The sequence below is a fragment of the Mustelus asterias genome, chromosome 3, assembly GCF_964213995.1.
Source record: "Mustelus asterias chromosome 3, sMusAst1.hap1.1, whole genome shotgun sequence".
NCBI lineage: Eukaryota > Metazoa > Chordata > Chondrichthyes > Carcharhiniformes > Triakidae > Mustelus > Mustelus asterias.
The window spans coordinates 134,405,181-134,427,874 of NC_135803.1; the positions used below are offsets into that span (position 1 = coordinate 134,405,181).

Genomic DNA, 22,694 nt, shown 5'->3' on the forward strand with positions numbered 1-22,694 from the left:
CGTGTGTCTTGAAGACCACCTTGGAGAACGCTTACCTGAAGATAGGAGGCTGAATGCCCTTGACTGCTGACGTATTCCCTGACAGGAAGGGAACACTCCTGGCCTGGTGATTGTCGAGCGATGTCCATTCATCTGTTGTCGTCTGCAGGAAAGGGTGTCCTGAGGTGTGGTACATCGGCGAGATCATGCGGACGCTATGACAACAGATGAACGGACACCATGCGACAATCACCAGGCAGGAGTGTTCCCTTTCTGTTGGGGAACACATCCGCAGTAAAGGGCATTCAGCCTCTGGTCTTCTTACTGTGCCCACCTCAGTCCAACACTGGCATCTCCACATCTTCTCTATGAACGATATGTGGTAGAGCAAAACAATACTTTTCACTGTATACTAATACATGTGACAATAAAAATCAAATCAAATCATCTTGAATGTTACACCTATTTATTTCAATGGCTGGGAAATTGCCCTTTACCTAGCGCAGGAACCAAAAATTTCCCCGCACACGGTGTGACCATTGTAAACATGAACAAGCTGAGATTATTCCCTGTTTAATTATTGTACAGTTTCACCAGGAAGTTCAAGGTTTGGGTCGCTAAGAGACACTGGGTAAATGATGGCTTGGAGAACAACCCTTTTTAAACAGATTGAATGGTGTTGTTTCTGCTATTTTGTGTTCGGTAATGTGCAATTTCCCACCCACTGAAATAAACAGGTGTAACATTCGAGATGAGAGAAGCAGGTTAGAGGGAACAATGTCATGATATTTACTTGTTAAACTCCCTTTGGGGGGGGGGGTTTTCCTTCTCATCTGGATGATATTATTTCTGCCCCAGCAAAAAAACCAGAGTAAGAGGCAGACAGGAAGGTGGGGGATAGACTGGGTGAAAGCGGAGATGGATGTATCAGTCCAGCAGTGAGTGAGTTAACAGATCTGTCCTTTCCCAGCGCATGCGTTGGGTTGAAGCTGCAGTTTTGAGGGTGGAGAGACGTTGATCAAATGGTAGGAAAAGGCGGGTAGTTCTTGTGTGGAGGACAGAGGCAATGCCGGCTTGATGCTGCTTTTTTTAATATATGTTGCAAGTACATACAAAGGGTGAGAGTGGGTGCTGCCTGGAGGGCTGCTGTTTTAGACACTGTGGGGACAGGGCAGGAGCTGTGCAGTGGGTTTCAGGAGGAGCTGGGCTATCACTGGGCTTTGTCCTTGCCCCTTTTTGTAAAGCAAAAAATCACCATCTGCTCCCCACGCTTTCCAGCTACTCAGTGAAAGTTGCCTGGCAGAGGAACCCTTTGCTCAGGGTAACCCTGCTGGTTAGATACACACACACACAGCTATTTTGTATCCTTTAACTGCAACATGTCCGCCTGTCTTTTCAATTCTCCATGAGTGGGGTCACACACACACGTTGCCACTGTCTGGGTCCTCGCTGAGTGAAACCATTCATTCCCCTGTTTGTTGCAAAAAAAAATCCCCCCCGTTTATTTTATTCGGGTCTGGTTATCAAGCTTTCATTCTGGACTCAACATTATTACTTCTGGACTGTGACGAAGCAAGAATATGGGTCTCCTCTCTCACAACTGGATTCTGATCCTGGCGAGCTGCTTGCAGTTTTATTCTGAAGCCTCAAAACTGAACATTCCCAAAGTTTTACTGCCCTACGCCAGGAGCACAACTGTCAACTTTACCTTAGAAGCGGCGGAAGGCTGTTATAAATGGTAAGAGTGACCGAACAATCTTATTTATTTTTTTTAAAAAGTGTGTTCATCTATTTGTTTATTGTTGCCCTTTCGATTTGCAGCAATGTGTAAATACAGCAGTTTGATGTGATTTATTACTGTCACATGTATTAGCATGCAGTTGGCTGGCTGAATGCTGTCTTTCAGTGATTACACGTGTGGGAGCTTTGCTGTAAGGTCCATACGCCATTTCTGAGCACAGAGGCTTGCACGGCATTAATATTAAAGGATCCGCCGAGTGTCCTTTCACTGAACCGTGTACAGTATGCACTGCTAACCAAGGACTGACTGCAAGTGTTTTGTCTAGTGAGAGAGGTGCAAATTCTCATGCTGTGACCTTCTCGTGGACTAATATAGCGCCTAACTTTTGACCAACTTGAGTGGCACCGTCTACAAGTTAATCTCAAGTTTCACCCTGTCATTTTGAATGATCCATAGCCACCTGTTTTTTTTTAGATACATACACAAATTGTTATATACACCTATTTATTTGCTGCTAAATAGTGTCTCAGCATTGTATGGTTTTCAAGAATTATTTTAAAACAGGAAACATACTTCTATTCATTACCTGTTTACTGCCAAAACTTGGTCCAATAGAAGAACACAATACAGAAACTGAGCAGAGTTCAGGCAATTCCGGGGTGATATCAAAAAGCAAATTTTCACATACCCCACTCCCCTTGAAGCACCTTTTATGTGGTTTGAGATGAGTTAAATATTTCAAAACAGGTTGATAGATTTTTGTCATGTAAAGGTATAAAGGATGATGATTGTATAGTGGGTAGATCTAACTGTCCGAACAAGTATTAGGGCCTCTGTTATGTAGAGTGGCACAGTGGCACAATGGTTAGCACTGCTGCCTCACACAGCGCCAGGTTTGATTCCCGGCTTGGGTCACTGCATGTGTGTGGAATCTGCACATTCTCCCCGTGTCTGTGTGGGTTTCCTCCAGGTGTTCCAGTTTCCTCCTACAGTCCGAAGACATACTGGTTAGGAGCATTGGTCATGCTAAATTCTCCCTCGGTGTACCCGAACAGGTGATGGAGAGTGGCGATGAGGTGATTTTCACAATAACTTCATTGCAGTGTTAATGTAAACCTACTTGTGACACTAAGAAATAAATTTAACTTAAAAATGTTTCTAAGGAGGTCGAAAACCGACAGAGGGTGTTCTTAAAGTTACTACTCAACGATTGGGAGGTGATGGCCCAGTGGTATTATCGCGAGACTATTAATCCAGAAACTCAGCTAATATTCTGGGAACCCAGGTTAGAATCACGCCACAGCAGATGGTGAAATTTGAATTTTAAAAAAAATCTGGAATTAAGAATCTACTGATGGGATTCAGTAGATTCTTAATTCCAGATTTTTTTTAAAATTCAAATTAAAATTTTCATGTAGACCATGAAGCCATTGTCGAAAAAACCCATCTGGCCCTTCCTTTAGGGAAGGAAATCTTCCATCCTTAGCTGGTCTGGCCTGCACGTGACTCCAGACCCACAGCAATGTGGCTGACTCTCAACTGCCCTCGGGCAACTAAGGGTGGGCAATAAATACTGCCTAGCCAGCGACGTCCATGTCTCATGAAATGAATTTTTTAAAATTTGCTTCATATCATGAGTGTATATAAAATACACGTGGGGCCAAAAATGTATATTTGAAGGCTCCTTCTGATGCTATCTGGCATCAGAGTGATGTGCTTTTGCTCGGCAGTGATGCTGCAGTCACTATAGGAGCAGCTCAAATCCACTTGCGTGTCTGTGCAAAGTTGTGATGCTTCCTGAAAGAGGCACAAAACTTAGGCCTAGATGACAAAATTTGCACTCAAGTTGGTGTGTGTGCAAAGCCTAAATAACTAACTTTTACTGATCCTGGTGTAAAACTGTAGTGTAAGTACATTAAGAATATGGAAATGAACTGTCATTGAGAGGGGAGTGAAACATGATCAGAACTAGACTTTCAGGTCATATTAAGTGGAAAACATTGTGATAATTGAAGCAGAAATATTTTAAGACACCAGAAAACACATCTGAAGATAGGAAATAGGATCAAGAATAGGCCTTTTGGCCCTTTGAGCATTCTCCCCTGTTCAATATGATTATGGCCAAGTTACTTTAATCCACTGGCTTGCACTACATCCATATCTCTTAATTGCTATTGTACCCCAAAAACCTTTCGATTTCTGTCTTCAATATACTTAATGACTGAACATTCACTGCTTTGTGGAGGAGAGAATTCCAATGATTCCCAGTCTCCTGTGTATAAAGAATTCTGGAGATGTAAAAATGGATAGCAAGAATTTCTACAGGTATTTTAAAAAAAGGAAAAGAGTAAGCAAAGTGAGTGTTGGTCCTCCAGAGAGTGACAATGGGGGGAGTTAACAATAAATAAGGGAATGGCAGATGAAATGAGCAAATATTTTGCTTCTGTCTTCACTATAGAGGATGCAAAAACATTCCAGGAATAGCTGTAAATTAGAAAGTGAAAGGGAGAGAGGACCTTGGTGAATCACTTGGGAAGTGATATTGAATAAACTGACAGCTGTGGGCTGATAAATCTCACGGTCTTGATGGACTTTAGCCGAGGGTCATAAAAGAGGTGGTTAATGAAGCAATAGATGCGCTGGTATTAATTTTCCAAAATTCGCTAGATTCCAGAATGTTCCGTCCGACTGGAAGGTAGCAAATATAAAAAGGGAGAGAGGGGCAGAAAACAGGAAACTAAACCAGTAAACTTGACATCTGTCATGGGGAAGGTGTTCAAATCGATCATTAAGGAGGTCATAGCTGGGCTCTTAGAAAAACTCAAGGTAATCGGTAAGAGTCAGCATGGTTTTGTGAAAGGAAAATCATGTTTAATCAATTGATTGGAGTTCTTTGAAGGAGTAAGATGTGCTGTGGATAATGAGGAGCCTCTAGACGTACTGTACTTGGATTTCCAGAAGGCATTTGAGAAGATGCCATATCGGAGGTTATTGTGGAAACTAAAAGCTCATGATGTAGGATGTAACATATTAGCCTGGTTAGAAGATTGGCTGGCTGGTAGCAAACAGAGTTGGCTTGAAGGGTTATTTTCCTGATTGGCAGGATGTGACGAGTGGAGTCCTGCAGCTGTCGGTGCTGGGGCCTCAACTTTTTACAATTTATATCAATGACTTAGATGAGGAGAGTGAAGGCAACGTAGCTAAATTTGCAGATGACACAATGATGGGTAGGAACGTATGTTGTGAAGAGGCCAGGAGGTTGCAGACCTCCTCCTAGATAGGTTGAGTGGGTGGGTGAAAATCTGGCAGATGGAGTATAATGTGGGAAAATATAAAGTCATTAACATTGACTGGAAAAATAAAAAAGGAGTATTTTATTTAAATTGAGATTGGCTGCAGAATTCTGAGGTGCAGAGGGATCTAGGTGTTTCACTGCACAAGTCACAAAAAGTTGGTATGGAGGTACAGATCGTAATTAAGAATGCTAATGGAATGCTATCCTTTATTGCCAGAGGATTTGAACATAAAAGTTAGGATGTTATGCCACAGTTAGAACCATAGAACCATAGAACATTACAGCACAGAAACAGGCCTTTTGGCCCTTCTTGGCTGTGCCAAACCATTTTTCTGCCTAGTTCCACTGACCTGCACCTGGACCATATCCCTCCACACCCCTCTCATCCATGTACCTGTCCAAGTTTTTCTTAAATGTTAAAAGTGAGCCCGCATTCACCACTTCATCTGGCAGCTCATTCCACACTCCCACCATTCTCTGTGTGAAGAAGCCCCTCCCCCCGCCTCATATTCCCTTTACACTTTTCCCCCTTCACCCTTAACCCATGTCCTCTAGCTTTTTTTCTCCCCTAGCCTCAGTGGAAAAAGCCTGCTTGCATTCACTCTATCTATACCCATCATAATTTTATACACCTCTATCAAATCTCCCCTCATTCTTCTTCGCTCCAGGGAATAAAGTCCTAACCTATTCAACCTTTCTCTGTAACTCAGTTTCTCAAGTCCCGGCAGCATCCTTGTAAACCTTCTCTGCACTCTTTCAACCTTATTAATATCCTTCCTGTAATTAGGTGACCAAAACTGCACACAATACTCTAAATTTGGCCTCACCAATGTCTTATACAACCTCACCATAACATTCCAACTCTTATACTCAATACTTTGATTTATAAAGGCCAATGTACCAAAAGCACTCTTTACGACCCTATCTACCTGAGACGCCACTTTTCGGGAATTACGTATCTGTATTCCCAGATCCCTCTGTTCTACTGCACTCTTCAGTGTCCTACCATTTACCTTGTATAATTCTACCTTAGTTTGTCCTTCCAAAGTGCAATACCTCACACTTGTCTGCATTAAACTCCATCTGCCATTTTTCAGCCCATATTTCTAGCTGGTCCAAATCCCTCTGCAAGCTTTGAAAACCTTCCTCACTGTCCAGTACACCTCCAATCTTTGTATCATCAGCAAATTTGCTGATCCAATTTACCACATTATCATCCAGATCATTGATATAGGTGACAAACAACAATGGACCCAGCACTGATCCTTGTGGCACACTGCTAGTCACAGGCCTCCACTCAGAGAAGCAATCCTCCACAACCACTCTCTGGCTTCTTCCATTGAGCCAATGTCTAATCCAATTTACTACATCTCCATGTATATCTAGCGACTGAACCTTCCTAACTACCCTCCCATGCGGGACCTTGTCAAAGGCCTTACTGAAGTCCATGTAGACAACATCCACTGCCTTCCCTTCATCCACTTTCCTGGTAATCTCCTCGAAAAACTCTAATAGATAGGTTAAACATGACCAACCACGCACAAAGCCATGTTGACTCTCCCTAATAAGTCCCTGTCTATCCAAATATTTGTAGATCCTATCTCTTAGTATTCCTTCCAATAATTTACCTACTACTGACGTCAAACTTACCGGCCTATAATTTCCGGAGGATTGGAGGATTGCAGATGTGGTCCCTATATTCAAGAAAGGGAACAGGGACAGCCCGGGAAATTACCGACCGGTGAGTCTAACCTCAGTGGTTGGTAAGTTGATGGAGAGGATCCTGAGAGACAGGATTTATGATCATCTAGAGAAGTTTAGTATGATCAAAAGTAGTCAGCACGGCTTTGTCAAGGGCAGGTCGTGCCTTACGAGCCTGGTTGAGTTCTTTGAAAATGTGACCAAACACATTGACGAAGGAAGAGCGGTGGATGTGGTCTATATGGACTTCAGCAAGGCGTTCGATAAGGTCCCCCATGCAAGACTTCTTGAGAAAGTGAGAGGGCATGGGATCCAAGGGGCTGTTGCCTTGTGGATCCAGAACTGGCTTGCCTGCAGAAGGCAGAGAGTGGCTGTGGAGGGGTCTTTCTCTGCATGGAGGTCAGTGACCAGTGGAGTGCCCCAGGGATCTGTTCTGGGACCCTTGCTGTTTGTCATTTTCATAAATGACCTGGATGAGGAAGTGGAGGGATGGGTTGGTAAGTTTGCTGACGACACCAAGGTAGGTGGTGTTGTGGATAGTTTGGAGGGATGTCAGAAGTTGCAGCGAGACATAGATAGAATGCAAGACTGGGCGGAGAAGTGGCAGATGGACTTCAACCCGGATAAGTGTGTAGTGATCCATTTTGGCAGATCCAATGGGATGAAGCAGCAGTATAATATGAAGGGTACCATTCTTAGCAGTGTAGAGGATCAGAAGGACCTTGGGGTCCGGGTCCATAGGACTCTTAAATCGGCCTCGCAGGTGGAGGATGCGGTCAAGAAGGCGTACTGGCCTTCATTAATCGAGGGATTGAGTTTAGGAGTCGGGAGATAATGCTGCAGCTTTATAGGACCCTGGTTAGACCCCACTTGGAGTACTGCGCGCAGTTCTGGTCACCTCATTACAGGAAAGATGTTGAAGCCATTGAAAGGGTGCAGAGGAGATTTACAAGGATGTTGCCTGGATTGGGGGGCATGCCTTATGAGGATAGGTTGAGGGAGCTTGGTCTCTTCTCCCTGGAGAGACGAAGGATGAGAGGTGACCTGATAGAGGTTTACAAGATGTTGAGAGGTCTGGATAGGGTAGACTCTCAGAGGCTATTTCCAAGGGCTGAAATGGTTGCTACGAGAGGACACAGGTTTAAGGTGCTGGGGGGTAGGTACAGAGGAGATGTCAGGGGTAAGTTTTTCACTCAGAGGGTGGTGGGTGAGTGGAATCGGCTGACGTCGGTGGTGGTGGAGGCAAACTCGTTGGGGTCTTTTAAGAGACTTCTGGATGAGTACATGGGATTTAATGGGATTGAGGGCTATAGATAGGCCTAGAGGTGGGGATGTGATCGGCGCAACTTGTGGGCCGAAGGGCCTGTTTGTGCTGTGGCTTTCTATGTTCTATGTTCTATGTTCCCGCATTACTTTTTGAGCCTTTTTTAAACAATAGAACAACATGAGCTATCCTCCAATCATACGGCACCTCACCCGTGGATACCGACATTTTAAATATATCTGCCAGGGCCCCTGCAATTTCAACACTAGTCTCCTTCAAGGTCCGAGGGAATACCCTGTCCGGTCCTGGGGATTTATCTACTCTGATTTGCCTCAAGACAGCAAGCACCTCCTCCCCTTTAATCTGTATAGGTTCCATGACCTCCCTACTTGTTTGCCTTATTTCCATAGACCTCCATGCCAGTTTCCTTAGTAAATACGGATGCAAAAAAACTCATTTAATATCTCCCCCATTTCTTTTGGTTCCATACATAGCCGACCACTCTGATCTTCAAGAGGACCAATTTTATCCCTTACTATCCTTTTGCTCTTAATATACTTGCAGAAGCTCTTAGGATTCTCCTTCACCTTGTCTGCCAAAGCAACCTCATGTCTTCTTTTAGCCCTCCAGATTTCTTTCTTCAGTAGTTTCTTGCACTTTTTATACTCAAGCATCTTATTTGATCCCTGTTGCCTATACATGTCATACGTCTCTCTCTTCTTCTTTATCAGAGTTCCAATATCCCTCGAGAACCAAGGTTCCTTATTCTTATTCACTTTGCCTTTAATCCTGACAGGAACGTACAAACTCTGCACTCTCAAAATTTCTCCTTTGAAGGCCTCCCACTTACCAATCACATCCTTGCCAGAGAACAGCCTGTCCCAATCAACGCTTTTTAGATCCTTTCTCATTTCTTCAAATTTGGCCTTTTTCCAGTTTAGAACCTCAACCCGAGGACCAGATCTATCTTTATCCATGATCAAGTTGAAACTAATGGCATTATGATCACTGGAACCAAAGCGTTCCCCTACACACACTTCCGTCACTTGTCCTAACTCGTTTCCGAATAGGAGATCTAATATTGCATCCTCTCTAGTTGGTACCTCTATATATTGATTTAGAAAATTTTCCTGAACACATTTTACAAACTCTAACCCGTCTAGACCTTTAACAGTATTGGAGTCCCAATCTATATGTGGAAAATTAAAATCCCCTACTGTCACAACTTTGTTTCCTGCAGTTGTCTGCCATTTCTCTGCAGATTTGCTCCTCCAATTCTCGCTGACTATTGGTCTATAATACACCCCCATTAATGTGGTCAGACCTTTCCTGCTTCTCAGCTCCACCCATATGGCCTCGGTCGACAAGCCCTCTAATCTGTCCTGCCTGAGCACTGCTGTATCATTTTCTCTGACTAGCAACGCCGCCACACACACACACACACACACAAACCCCCCCAACCCTTCACCCTTCTGCCTCTATCAAGTCTGAAACATCGGAACCCTGGAGCATTGAGCTGCCAGTCCTGCCCCTCCTGTTGCCAAGTTTCACTAATGGCTATAATGTCATAATTCCACGTGTCAATCCACACCCTCAGCTCGTCTGCCTTCCCCACAATACTCCTGGCATTGAAATAGACACACCTCAGAAGATTATTACCACCACACACAACCCTTCTATTTGTGATTTTGCATGAACTATTAACATCGTTTATTTTCACCCCCGCTCCACTATCTGCTCTGGCACTCTGGTTCCCATCCCCCTGCAAATCTCGTTTAAACCCTTCCCATAACACTAGCAAACCTCCCTGCAAGTATATTGGTCCCCTTGTAGTTCAGGTGTAACCCATCTCTCTTGTACAGATCCCACCTGCCCCAGAAGAGGTCCCAATGATCTAGAAATCTGAAACCCTGCCCCCTACACCAGCTCCTCAGCCACGTGTTCATCCGCCCGAGCATCCTACTCTTACCCTCACTGGCACGTGGCACAGGTAGCAATCCTGAGATTACTACCCTCGGGGTCCTGCTTTTTAGCTTCCTACCAAGCTCTCTATACTCACTCTTCAGGATCTCCTCACTCTTCCTTCCTACGTCATTGGTACCGATGTGTACCATGACATCTGGCTGATCACCCTCCCACTTCAGAATGCTGTGCTTGCGATCAGGGACATCCCTGACCCTGACACCCGGGAGGCAACAAACCATCCGGGAGTCTCTGTCACGACTACAGAACCTCCTGTCTGTACCTCTGACTATCGAGTCCCCTATCACTACCGCTCTCCTCCTCTTCCACCCTCCCTTCTGCGCTGCAGAACCAGACTCAGTGCCAGAGATCAAGGTGCCGCAGCTTGCCCCAGGTAAGGCATCCCCCACAACAGTATCCAAATCGGTATACCTGTTGTGGAGGGGAATGGCCACAGGGGAACCCTGCTCTGCCTGCCCTTTCCCTTTCCCTCGCTTGACGGTAATCCAATTACCTGTGCTCTGTGCCTTTGGCGTATCTGCCTCCCTGAAGCTACCATCTATAAACTCCTCATTCTCCCGAATGATCCGGAGGTTGTCCAGTTCCCTAACGTGGTTTGTTAGGAGCTGCAGCTGGATGCTCCTCCTGCAGGTGTCGTTGTCAGGGACACCGGAGGTCTCCCTGACTTCCCACATCCTGCAAGAGAAGCATTCCAACATCCTGCCTGGCATTCTTTCTACTCTGAAGAAACAAAAACAACTTACCGGAACCTACCCTCGCCTCTGCCTGTTCACGCCGAAGCCTGGTTGAGCCAAAGCCGTCCCACTCTGCTCCCTCTCACTCCGTTGCCCGCTCACAATGCTGCCTGCTGGATAGAGTGGCCTGCTTTTCAAACCTTCCACACGCTACTGGCTGACATCAGGCACCTGTGCAGTCTCGCGTTCCACTCGCTGCCTCCCTTGCTCCGACTCAAAACATTCACTGGGGCCTACTTCTGGTTTTACACTCCCGGCTGACTTAGAGAAAAAAAAACTCTGAAAAAAAGAGTAAGTTAAAAATACCTCTTACCTACTAGCTCTCCTCACTTGAACCACCTAGTTGCTCCTCTGGAACAATGAGGTTATGATGTGGAAATGCTGGCGTTGGACTGGGGTAAACACAGTAAGGAGTCTAACAACACCAGGTTAAAATCCAACAGGTTTATTTGGTAGCAAACGCCACTCGCTTTCGGAGTGCTGCTCCTTCGTCAGATGGGGTGGAAATCTCCACTCCATCTGACAAAGGAGCAGCGCTCCGAAAGCTAGTGGCGTTTGCTACCAAATAAACCTGTTGGACTTTAACCTGGTGTTGTTAGACTCCTTGCAATGAGGTTATACAGGGCATTGGTGAGACCACATCTCAAATACTGTGTGCCGCTTTGGTCTCCTTATTTAAAGAACAATATATATGTGTTGGAGGCAGTTCAAAGGACATTTACTGAATTGATATGTGGAATGAGTGTTGTCTTATGATGAAGGGTTTGTCACATTGGGCTGATTTCCACTGGAATTAAGAGTGAGAGGTGACTTGATGTAAGTATATAAGATCTGAATGGTTTTGCCAAAGTGGTTGTCGAAAGGATGTTTCCTCTTGTGGGTGAGTCGAGAACTACGGGGCACTGTTTTAAAATTTGGTATCACACCTTCAGGAGGGAGCTGAGGAGAATTTCTTTCTTAGGGTTGTGAGTCTTTGGAACTCTCTGCCTGAGAAGGCAGTGGAAGTAGAGTCACTGAATGTTTCTAAGGCAGAGATGCATTCTTGTAAGGCAAGGGAATCAAAGGTTATTGGGGTACATGGGAATGTGGAATTGGAAACTCAACGATCAACCATGATCTTTTTGAATGATGGAGCAGGCGCGAATGGCCGACTTCTCCTATTTCATATGTTTATATTTTTCAATTTGATCCAGAATGACTACTCCTGTATTCTGAGGCTGTGGCCCCAGTTCTAGTTTCCCACTCTTGGGAAACATCCACCTGGCAACTAACCCCAAAGTCTTTAAGAATTTTCGGTGTATTTTATATCTGAAAAGGAATACCAGGAGCTAGTTTTGTTTCACTGCAAGTAATAGTACTGAAAAGCAGCTTTTTTAAAACATAGCTGCCTGGCAAGTTGAGTACTTCCAGCATGTCCCATGGGAGGTGATGGCCTAGTGGTATTATCACAGTCTATTAATCCAGGAACTCAGTTAATGTTGTGGGGACCTGGTTTTGAATCCCGCCACGACAGCTGGTGGAATTTGAATTCAATAAAAAATATCTGGAATTAAGAATCTACTGATGACCATGAAATCATTGCCGATTGTCGGAAAAACCCATCTGGTTCACGAATGTCCTTTAGGGAAGGAAATCTGCCGTCCTTGCCTGGTCTGGCTACATCTGACTCCAGAATCACAGCAATGTGGTTGACTCAACTGCCCTTCAAGGACAACTAGGGATGAGCAATAAGTGCTGGCCAGGCAGTGACACCAATGTCCCACAAATGAATGAAAAAGGTTGTAGTGAGCTAACATAAATCTGGAGGCATTCGTTTTTTAAAATCTAGATTTCTCAGACCTTCTTCCGCATCTATGGACTTGGGCTGAACTCACAAGTCGGGGATACATGTAGAAAATTTAAGGGTCGGGGAGGGGAGACACTATTAATACTTTGAGTTCACTTTTTCAAAAAGAAAAATTCCAAGAAGATTCAATGGACCACACTTTCTCAGAAATTGTCACTTCCTCAAAGCTTCCTATTAAATTTGTGAAACAGTATTGATTGAAGAGAATGCTTTTGAAGATGAGATTTCAGTAACTTGGATAGATTGGAGAAGCTGGGGCTGTTTTCCTTAGCAAAGGGAAGGTTGTAAGGAGGATAAGCAAAATACCGCAGATGCTGGAATCCGAAGCAAGAACAGAGGATGCTGGAAAATCCTCAACCGGCCTGGCAGCATCTATTGGGAGAGAAAGTTAACATTTTGAGTCCTTTGACTCTTCGTCAGAACTGAAGGGAGGGAGAATGTGTTAGCTGTAAGAGATTAAGTAGCAACTGTAAGTATAAAAGACAGCTGGTGGGGGGGAGGGGGGGGTTAATACATGTGTGGGATATTTCAAAAAGGGGGCGTAAGATGGAGGAGAAAGGTCACAATCTAAAGTTGCCAAACTCAACGTTGAGTCCTCAGGGCTGCAACCTTGAGAGGAGGTTTGATTTGATTGAAGTGCTCAAAATCTTGAGGGATCTGGACAGAGATAGGTAGAGAGAATCTGTTCCCTTCGGCAGAATGGTCAGGAACTAGAGGACATCGGTTTAAGGTGATTGATAAACGAATCAGAGGCCACATGAGGCAAAACCTTTTTGTACAGCAAGTGGCTAGGATCTGGAATTTACTACCAGAGTGTGGGATGGTGGCACATTCAAAAAGAAATTGGATATTCATTTGAGGCAAAAAAAGTTTCCCTGCAATCTGACAAAAGGCAGGGGGCATGTGATTTAGTCGAGTTGGTTTGGCAGAGAGTTGAGATGTGGTGGGTCGAATGGTGGCACAGCGGTTAGCACTGCTGCTTCACAGCTCCAGGGACCCAGGTTCAATTCCAGTCTTGGGTGACTGTGTGGAGTTTGCACATTCTCCCTGCTTCTGTGTGGGTTTCCTCCGGGTGCTCCAGTTTCTTCCCACACTCCAAAGATGTGCGGGTTAGGTGGATTGGCCATGTTAAAGTGCCTCTTAGTGTCCCGAGATGTGTAGGTTAGATGGATTAGGTATTGTTAATGTGTGGGGTTACAGGGATAGGGTGGGGGAGAGGGCTTGGGTAAGATACTCTGTCCAAGAGTCAGTACAAACTCAGTGGGCTGAATGACCTCTTCTGTACTGCAGGGATTCTATGGTTCCATGGCCTCCTGAGTTGTAACCGTCCATTATCCTGATACTTTTCAAGTCTGTTCACATGCGGATGTTTTGGGAAATATCCCTGTTGTAGGGAAATTTTAAAAGGTGGTCAAGACAACTAAACTAAGACAATTCAAAGCTTGCAAGGCAAATATCTGTGCAAAGACATAACAAAATTTATATAACAAATAAATCATAGAACAAACAAACAAATGGACAGCTGACTGGAGACGTGTGAAGGATTAAATAGCTCTGGGAATAGAGCAACAGAACCTCTCCCAAAGATCTGAAGTACATAGTCAAATGCAGATCAATTATAGCTTTTTCTAATTAATAATTCCGCCTTTCATTAGGTTAAAATCAATTCCATTTAACAGTTATACATCTATACAAACCTCTGTCAAGTACCTCAGCCAACCATACGATACTTAATAGCATGGTGATCTCTTATTCGTCCAACTTAGTCCGAACGTGTCTCTCTTTTTGGCTCTATTTCCCCGTTGCCTGGTAACGGCGAACGCTACAATCAGGTCAAAGTGGACGTTCCCACTGGCTCACTGCTAAGTTGAATAGACATGTGTTCCTGCGACCAGGGACTTATCTATCCTTGTGTCTGGGCAGTGAATGGATCTATTCATTATTGTTGCAACATGCGTTCCCTTATAGGAATCCTTCCGATAAGACTGCTGCTGACTAACCAGTTCCCAGACCTTTGCCTTTAAACTAACGATATTTCCCATCATGTCTTTCGGTAACCTTGCTTGGTTAAAGTTAACATTACTTTTAAAGTACCATAGAATACCAGAAAATGTCAGCATACATGTTTTAAAATCATAACTACTTGTTTTGATTGTCTTACTGCATTCGCACATGTGTAAACTGTGTTAAGAACTTAAGAACTAGGAGCAGGAGTAGGCCATTTGGCCCCTTGAGCCTGCTCCGCCATTCAATAAGATCATGGCTGATCTTTTCGTGGATTCAGCTCCACTTATCTGTCCGCTCACCATAACCCTTGATTCTTTTACTGTTCACAAATTTATCTATCCTTGCCTTAAAAACATTCAATGAGGTAGCCTCAACTGCTTCACTGGGCAGGGAATTCCACAGATTCACAACCCTTTGGGTGAAGACGTTCCTCCTCAACTCAGTCCTAAATCTGCTCCCCCTTATTTTGAGGCCATGCCCCTTAGTTCTAGTTTCACCTGCCCAGTGGAAACAACCTCCCTGCATCTAGCTTATCTATTCCCTTCATAATCTTATGTTTTTGTAAGATCTCCCCTCATTCTTCTGAATTCCAATGAGTATAGTCCCACTCTACTCTGTCAGTGTTAGCTGTCTTAAGAATCATTTAACTCCTTACTGATTTCTTGTCCTCTGAAAGACTGCATTTTGCCTATAAATCTTATTAGTTGGCTAGGAATCCCCTTCCACAGTCCCCAGTTCTTTGCTTTTTTTTCAGCATTGAAGTAAACTGAGTTGCATCAACTTCACAAAATGATAAACAAACAAATTTAAATGCTACAAGTTCTGATAATTATCACAGTGAAACAGAAAATATATTCATAGATCTCCAGACCTGTATCCCACACTTTCACATTTAAACATCATTTAACTGTCCTACATTTGTGAATTATTGGCTTTGAACACAATTAATCTGTATATCTTCTCGGGTTATTTTAATTAAGTCTCTATGCTTAGATCAGTAATGGGTGTCAGTGTGGATGTGAACTAATTGCGTGCTCACAATTCATCAGGGAGGACATTTTCAGAAGAATTGTTTGTAGAAAAATGATCTGCAGTTGCTTACTGACAATTTAATGAGATTGCTGTTGTAAATGGCAATGCCTGAAGCCCATAGCTGATTTGCAAAGTGTACTTAATGCAGCACTTTCAATTCTGCTGCAGTCACGACCATTCTGGTTTGTATTTAGTTCCAAAATGTTACTATAGTTCGCACAGGATATTTCGGAAGATAAAATGCCCACTTGGTGGTTCAAGGCCATGCTGAAGAGAGAGTGCCAGTCCCTTCTAAGGTTACATCTGAGATCTAAGAGAATGAAGATGAAGCCAATGATAAGGGATGTTGAATGATTTGGTAGCAATAAGGAGCAGTTCAGAAGATCAGCAATACCAGAAATGTTGTGACCGGTGGGGGGGATAAGGGGGAAGTGGGTGTTTCTGAATAGTATCAGGAACTGGATTTATTTTTAGCTTTGGCTAGTAGTGGGATTAGTGAAGTTGGAGGAGCAGGAAATGTGAAGGAATATGGGGATTCATGATAATGAGGTGGGCAGAGAGAGCTTGAGTGCAGAGTCAGGAGACAAGAACTTGGTTCTTTATGATTGTTTTGCCTCTGGCTTCATGAAGGAGGGAGATGTTGCAGACCCGATTGAGGAGGAGTGCAAAATATTGGATTGCTGTAACCATAGTGATAGAAGAAATATTAAGGGTTTCACCTTCTTTAAAAATAAATACATTGCATCTGGGCCAGGCGATTTATCCCAGACAGCTAAAGCAAGGGAGGAATGACGAAGGCTCTGACAGTCGTTTTCCAATCCTCCGGCTACAAGAATGGTGTCTAATGTTTATTTATTAGTCACAAGTAGGCTTACATTAACACTGAAATGAAGTTACCGTGAAAATCCCCCAGTCGCCACAGTCCGTCGCCTGTTCGGGTACATTGAGGGAGAATTTAGCATGGCCAATGTACCTAACCAGCACATCTTTCGGACTGTAGGAGGAAACCAGAGCACCCAGAGGAAACCCACATGGACACGGGGAGAATACGCAGACTCCACACAGACAGTCACCCAAGCCGGGAATTGAACCTGAGTCCCTGGCACTGTGAGGCAGCAGTGCTAACCACTGTATGACTGTGCCGCTTCTGCTGGAGTATTGGAGGACTGCTAAACTTGTACTATTTAATAAGAGAGTGAGTAATAGACCAAATCATTAAAAGTTAGTCAGCCTAACCTTGTGAGTGGGCAAATGATTGAAAAAAATTCTGTGGGACAGTATAAATTGTTACTGCCGGTCGTGGCGTATAAGTTGACCTTTGAAGGCCTGAAGAAACTTTCAAAGGCAGGGATCAGCCGATAGGCTGAGTATAAAATGTGAACCAATGTTGCGTAGGTAGTCACCATTTTGTAATGTGAAAAAAGTGTGGCTCTTTTGCCATGTGTGGTCTGCTCTTTGTGGGTATGTTTTAAACTCTGTGCACCTTATTGGCAGCAAGGCCCATATTGCCTACTTGATCCCATGCGCTGATTTACGAGCTGAAAAATTGATGTTGACCCCTAATGCGAGGTTAGCCCTAAATATGTAGCTATTCACTGAAGAATGTGGGGTTGACATGTTTTGCCATCCAAAAGCAGGGGCCATCTTTTATGCCAAGTCAAATTATACACCACCCTCTTTGCGGGTTCAGTCCTTGATGAAGCTGAATACAGATGGGCAAAGTTATGCAATCTCATAACCTGATAGATGTGAATTGATGGTTATTAGCTGCTGTGAGCCTATTCCCAATGTCATTTTAATTATCTATCAAAGAATAATCTTGATTTGTTTTTTTTTTGGTAGGTGGTCAACAAGACCAGAGGTTGCGAGTATTGAGCCCATAGACCCAAGTGATCGGCAGTGTTCGCAAAGAGCGGTTGTTGTGGCACACGCTTCCCAACCAGCACGCCTCACCAGTATTATTTTCGCCGAAGAAATAGGTACAGTATTTCTGCAAAATACTGATATTCCAAAAACCATAATCAAAGCAGTTCTGTATATTAGATAAAGTTGTCTTTTTGTTTTCAATCACTTGATTTATGTTAGTGAATAGACTTTGGCTATAGAAACTGAGATGATCTGAAAACCCTTTAAATTTCCCGCTCAAAATATAAGCTTTTAAAAGTTAGGTTTATTTATTAGTAGGCGTTCATTAACACTGCAATAAAGCTACTGTGAAAATCCCCCCCAGTCGCCACACTCTGGCGCCTGTTCCGGTTCACTGAGGGAGAATTTAGCATGGCCAATGCACCTAACCAGCACATGGGAGGAAACCGGAGCGCCCGAAGGAAACCCACACAGACACAGGGAGAATGTGCAGACTCCGCACAGTCACCCAAGCTGGGAATCAAATCTAGGTCCCCGGCACTGTGAGGCAGCAGTGCTAACCACTGTGCCACCATGCCATGCCACCCAGTAACATAACTAAGCATAGCCAATGTTGCAAATTAGACTTTCTTTGTCATTTTAAATGTTCTCTTGTTTTCTCATTGAAGTTTCTTGCTTAGTAGGTAAGTGGCTGCCTTTCAAACTACTCAGGATTTCCCTGTAACAAGATGAAAGCCATTGTCTTCGAGCTGTCCTGGGTGTTGTGTATCATCCCTGTGCTTTCACATCTCGATGCTCTCTCCTGAAAGCACAGTTGGCATTTTAAGATTTGTTAGACCTGTGTCACTGCTGCTCCATCCTGCCTCTGTCAGTGCTTTTCAATTTCTATTCTTTCAATGTTTAGTTTGTGAATTGTTTTAAGTTGTATCTGTTAATAACTTGAATATTTTTGATTCATTACACTCCGCAAATAGACATCAAACTACATATGACTTTGCTATGATTGCTTCACGTCCCATTGAGCTGCTTCCTCACTTCTTTATCTTTCTTTTGATATGTGCATCCCCTCATTCAGGGGCATGGTGGCACAGTGGTTACCTGCTGCCTCGCAGCGCCAGGGATCTGGGTTCAATTTCCGGCTTGGGTCACTGTCTGCGCGGAGTCTGCATTTTCTCCCTGTGTCAGCGTGGGTTTCTTCTGGGTACTCTGGTTTACTCCCACAGTCCGAAAGGCCTGCTGGTTAGATGCATTGACCATGCTAAATTCTCCCTCAGTGTACCCTAACAGGCGCCGGAGTGTGGAGACTTGGGGATTTTCACAATAACTTCATTACAGTGTTAATGTAAGCCTACTTATGGCACTAATAAATAAACTTAAACTCATTCCACTAGGTTCTTTATCTGCCTCCATCACTTGATAAACTGGGGGAACATCCAATCGAACCTTAACTTCAAGGATGAGAAATGATTGAATCCTGATGAACACTTTTTAAAAAAGCAGTTAAAGATTTGGGGCGGTATTTTCCAGCCGCACTCACCCCAAAACCAGAAGATCTCGCCCGAGATCAACGAGTCATCGCACGCACGCACCCCGCTATGATTCCTGTGGCAAGCAGGATGGGAACATTCCCCCTCACGATCTTTTGGCCAAAATTGGCCAGAAGTGAATATTAGCTATTTCATATAATATCTTAAGCTAATCTATTTTTAAAATAGATTCAGAATGTTTTTAAAAAAATGCTTGTTCCTAATTGGAAGATCTTGCATGGACAAAAGGATTTGTACTTTCTGGTGATTTTTAGTTTGTGATGGGTTGATCATCAATTGCTTTTTAGAACATTTTCTTGCTCTTAATTCCCTGCACGTGTCTAAATTTCCAATTTTTTTCTCGTTCGATAGCAATTGGACGACTGTTGCGGTGTGATGCAATAGTTGATGTCATCAGTGAGATTGAAATTGTCTCCACGACCCGTGAGCTTTATTTGGAAGATTCTCCACTGAAATTGAGAATTCGAGCTTTGGATGCAGAAGGTACATAATTAATTACTGACTAACTGGCTTTGAAATTTGGTATGATTTTAAATTCTCGGTCCCTCAGCTATTTTAAATCTTGTTGGAGTATTTGCTACACAGCCATGTTAGCCGGACCTGAAGAGGCTGAGCTGTTAAATGTTTCATGTTGCTTTTCACCGAGTGGTGAGTTGTCAAAGAAGAGGCTTTTTAAAATAAAAGTAGCAATCTTGACCAGTGTAATGGCAGGAGAAAATGCCACTTTAAAAATTAATCCATTTGCGCTAAGATGTGATGGTACAACCATTACAGTGGGTTTAAGTACTGAGTATAAAATAATGGTCTCTGCAAAAACTAGATTTCAAGCACTTTAAAACCATTTGTTTCATTTATGATGTCAATGTATCTTTGCACATTTAAGCACATGTTGACACATGCAAATAAGTGGCCAATAGTTTTACTTCTACATTGGTTCAAGCCACTCATTCTGCATATAGTGGATCTCCTATTTTATTTCACCGTGTTCACTTTTTTTTTCTTCAATCCATTGAACTCACTGAATGAGGCAACTTTAACTTGAGGGCAATTAGGACTGGGCAATGTATGCCAGCCTTGCAGCGACTCTAACTTCAAGCACTCAAAATACTTTATTGAGCCTGAGAGACTGCACCTGTTCCCTGCAGCTAAACACTACTAGAGCAAGGAAACTGAAAGGCCAAAAAAATAGATGGGGGTAATCTTACCAAAAACATTTGAAGTGCTTAATGAGTGATTTGGACGAGCAATTCAATTCGATGTACAGCACTTAGATTAAAAAAAGCTCAGATGGGATTCTCAGCAGTAGGGGGAGGGAGTGGAGCCTATTGTCACTGGGAAGCCGGCTGTTGAGCTCTCGGGGCGCCATTGTGCCAGGTCCTGACCTCCCAATGCACTGCGTACACAATCGACTGGCGGGGTGAGCCAGTAAGATCGTCCTGTTTTTTTTAAGAGAGAGAACCACAATAGGGTGGCACGGTGGCACAGTGATTAACACTGCTGCCTCACAGTGCCAGGGATCTGGGTTCATTTCCAGAGTCGGGTCACTGTTTGTGTCGAGTTTGCACATTCTCCCCGGGTCTGCATCGGTTTCCTCTGGACACCCCGGTTTCCCCCCACAGTCCAAAGGTGTGCAGGTTAGATTGATTGGCTATGTTAAAATTGCCCCTTAGTGGGGTTAATGCATGGAGTTACAGGGATAGGGCCTGGGTGGGATTGTTGTCGGTGCATGCAAAATGGGCCGAATGGCCTCTTTCTGCACTGGACGGATTCTATGATTCATTCAATGAATGTCACCCGGTTTGGGGAAGCAAGATCTCGCATTACCCCTGTACCATTTTTCCTACCTACTAGACAAAAGGTGGAGGGCTTGAGCAAAGGTAATAAAAATTATTAGGCAGTTCCAGCATGGTACACAATGGCGATGGCCACAACTTTCACGTTGAGTAAGTATGATAGGGACATGAAGAGCACCTATTCACACAACTTCCAATATTTTACAAGTAAATATTCCGAGGCATAGGTCGCAGTCAAGTCTTCTTATTATACATCTTGGTTATTCTCATGTTGTTGCTGCTTTTGACCCTCTTTATTTTTTCTACTGTTCTCTGCCTTAACTTATGTTTCTCCAGTTCTGATCTTGTGCTCCCAGTGCTCTATTTCATTATGTCTTCTCTTGTGCGAGTGTTCCTCTTCACTTCTGCTAGCCCAATCCCCCCTCCTCTCCCTTCTGTCAAAATTCAATTAATACTGCACGGTGTCATTTATGGTTACTTTGAAATTTGTTGCTATAGTTTTGTGACTGTGAATTTCCTGCGTTTCTCCTGTCTCAAATCACAACTTAACCAAGGATTGTTCACCAATCGTTGATTTAGCCAAGTCGGCCCTGTTCCTTAATCTTGCTATTATGGGAATGTATATATCTTAGTAAGGTAGTGTTTAATGTGAAGCTTAATTATAGATTTAAGTTTTTAAGAAGTTACACTTCAATTCACTTGAACCCTCCCTCAACCATGGCTGATCAGTGCGTTGTCACTTCAGCTCTTTGTTTGGCACAAGATGCCCAATAACAAAGAACAAATAGAAGTACAGCACAGGAACAGGCTCTTCGGCCCACCAAGCCTGCGCCGATCACGTTATCCTATCTCGACCAACCACCCGTATCCATCTATTCCCCACCTGTTCATGTGCCTATCCTGATAAGTCTTAAATGTCGCTAACGTGCCTGCCTCAACCACCTCACTTGGCAGTGCATTCCAGGCCATCACCACCCTCTGTGTACAACAAACTTCCCCCGCACATCTCTCGGAACCTTCTCTCCACCCCCCCCCCCCCCACCCCTTACCTTGAACTTGTCATTTCCTGTAATTGTCATTTCCACCCAAGTTTCCAAATATTCACCTCATCTATGCCCCTCATAATTTTATAAACTTCTATCAGTTCGCCCCTCAGCCTCCGTCTTTCCAGGAGAACAATCCCAGTCTATTCAATCTCTCCTCATAGCTAATACCCTCCATACTAGGCAACATCCTGGCAAACCTTTTCTGTACTCCGTCCCAAGGCTCCATGTCCTTCTGGTAGTGTGGTGACCAGAATTGGACACAGTATTCCAAATGTGGCCTAACCAATGTTTTAAAAAACTAAAATAATTTGTCAACTTTTACATTCGATGCCCCGGCCGATAAAGGCAAGCATGCCATATGCTTTCTTTCACCTTTTTCACCTGTGCTGCCACCTTTAAGGATCTATGGACCTGCACGCCCAGATCTCTGTGTGTCTATGGTTCTGCCACCTTTAAGGATCTGTGGACCTACACGCCCAGATCTCTGTGTGTCTATGGTTCTGCCACCTTTAAGGATCTGTGGACCTACACGCCCAGATCTCTGTGTGTCTATGGTTCTGCCATTTACTTTATAGCTCCCCCCTGAATTGGATCTACCAAAATGCATCACCTCGCATTTGTCTGCATTAAATTCCATCTGCCATTTCTCCACCCAATTTTCCAGCCTACACTGCTGTATTCTCTGACAATCTTCATCACTATCCGCAACTCCAGCTATCTTAGAATCATCCGCAAATTTCCTAATCAGACCAGCTACGTTCTTCCAAGTCATTTATATATAGAGGTTCCAGCACTGATCCCTGTGCAACACCAATAGTTACAGACCTCCATTCAGAAAAACATCCTTCCACTGCTACCCT

General features: G+C 43.8%; 1 protein-coding gene across 1 annotated transcript in view; it reads left to right on the forward strand.

Moving 5' to 3' along the window:
- The first annotated feature begins 959 nt into the window (after window positions 1-959).
- The window catches only part of nup210 (nucleoporin 210), a 136,637-nt gene continuing 114,902 nt past the window's right edge, over window positions 960-22,694 (forward strand). The window contains exons 1-3 of the mRNA XM_078209673.1: window positions 960-1,717; window positions 17,425-17,561; window positions 19,347-19,478. Of these exons, the coding sequence (XP_078065799.1) occupies window positions 1,560-1,717; window positions 17,425-17,561; window positions 19,347-19,478 (427 nt within the window). The 5' untranslated portion in view covers window positions 960-1,559. The remainder of the gene's footprint in view (window positions 1,718-17,424; window positions 17,562-19,346; window positions 19,479-22,694) is intronic.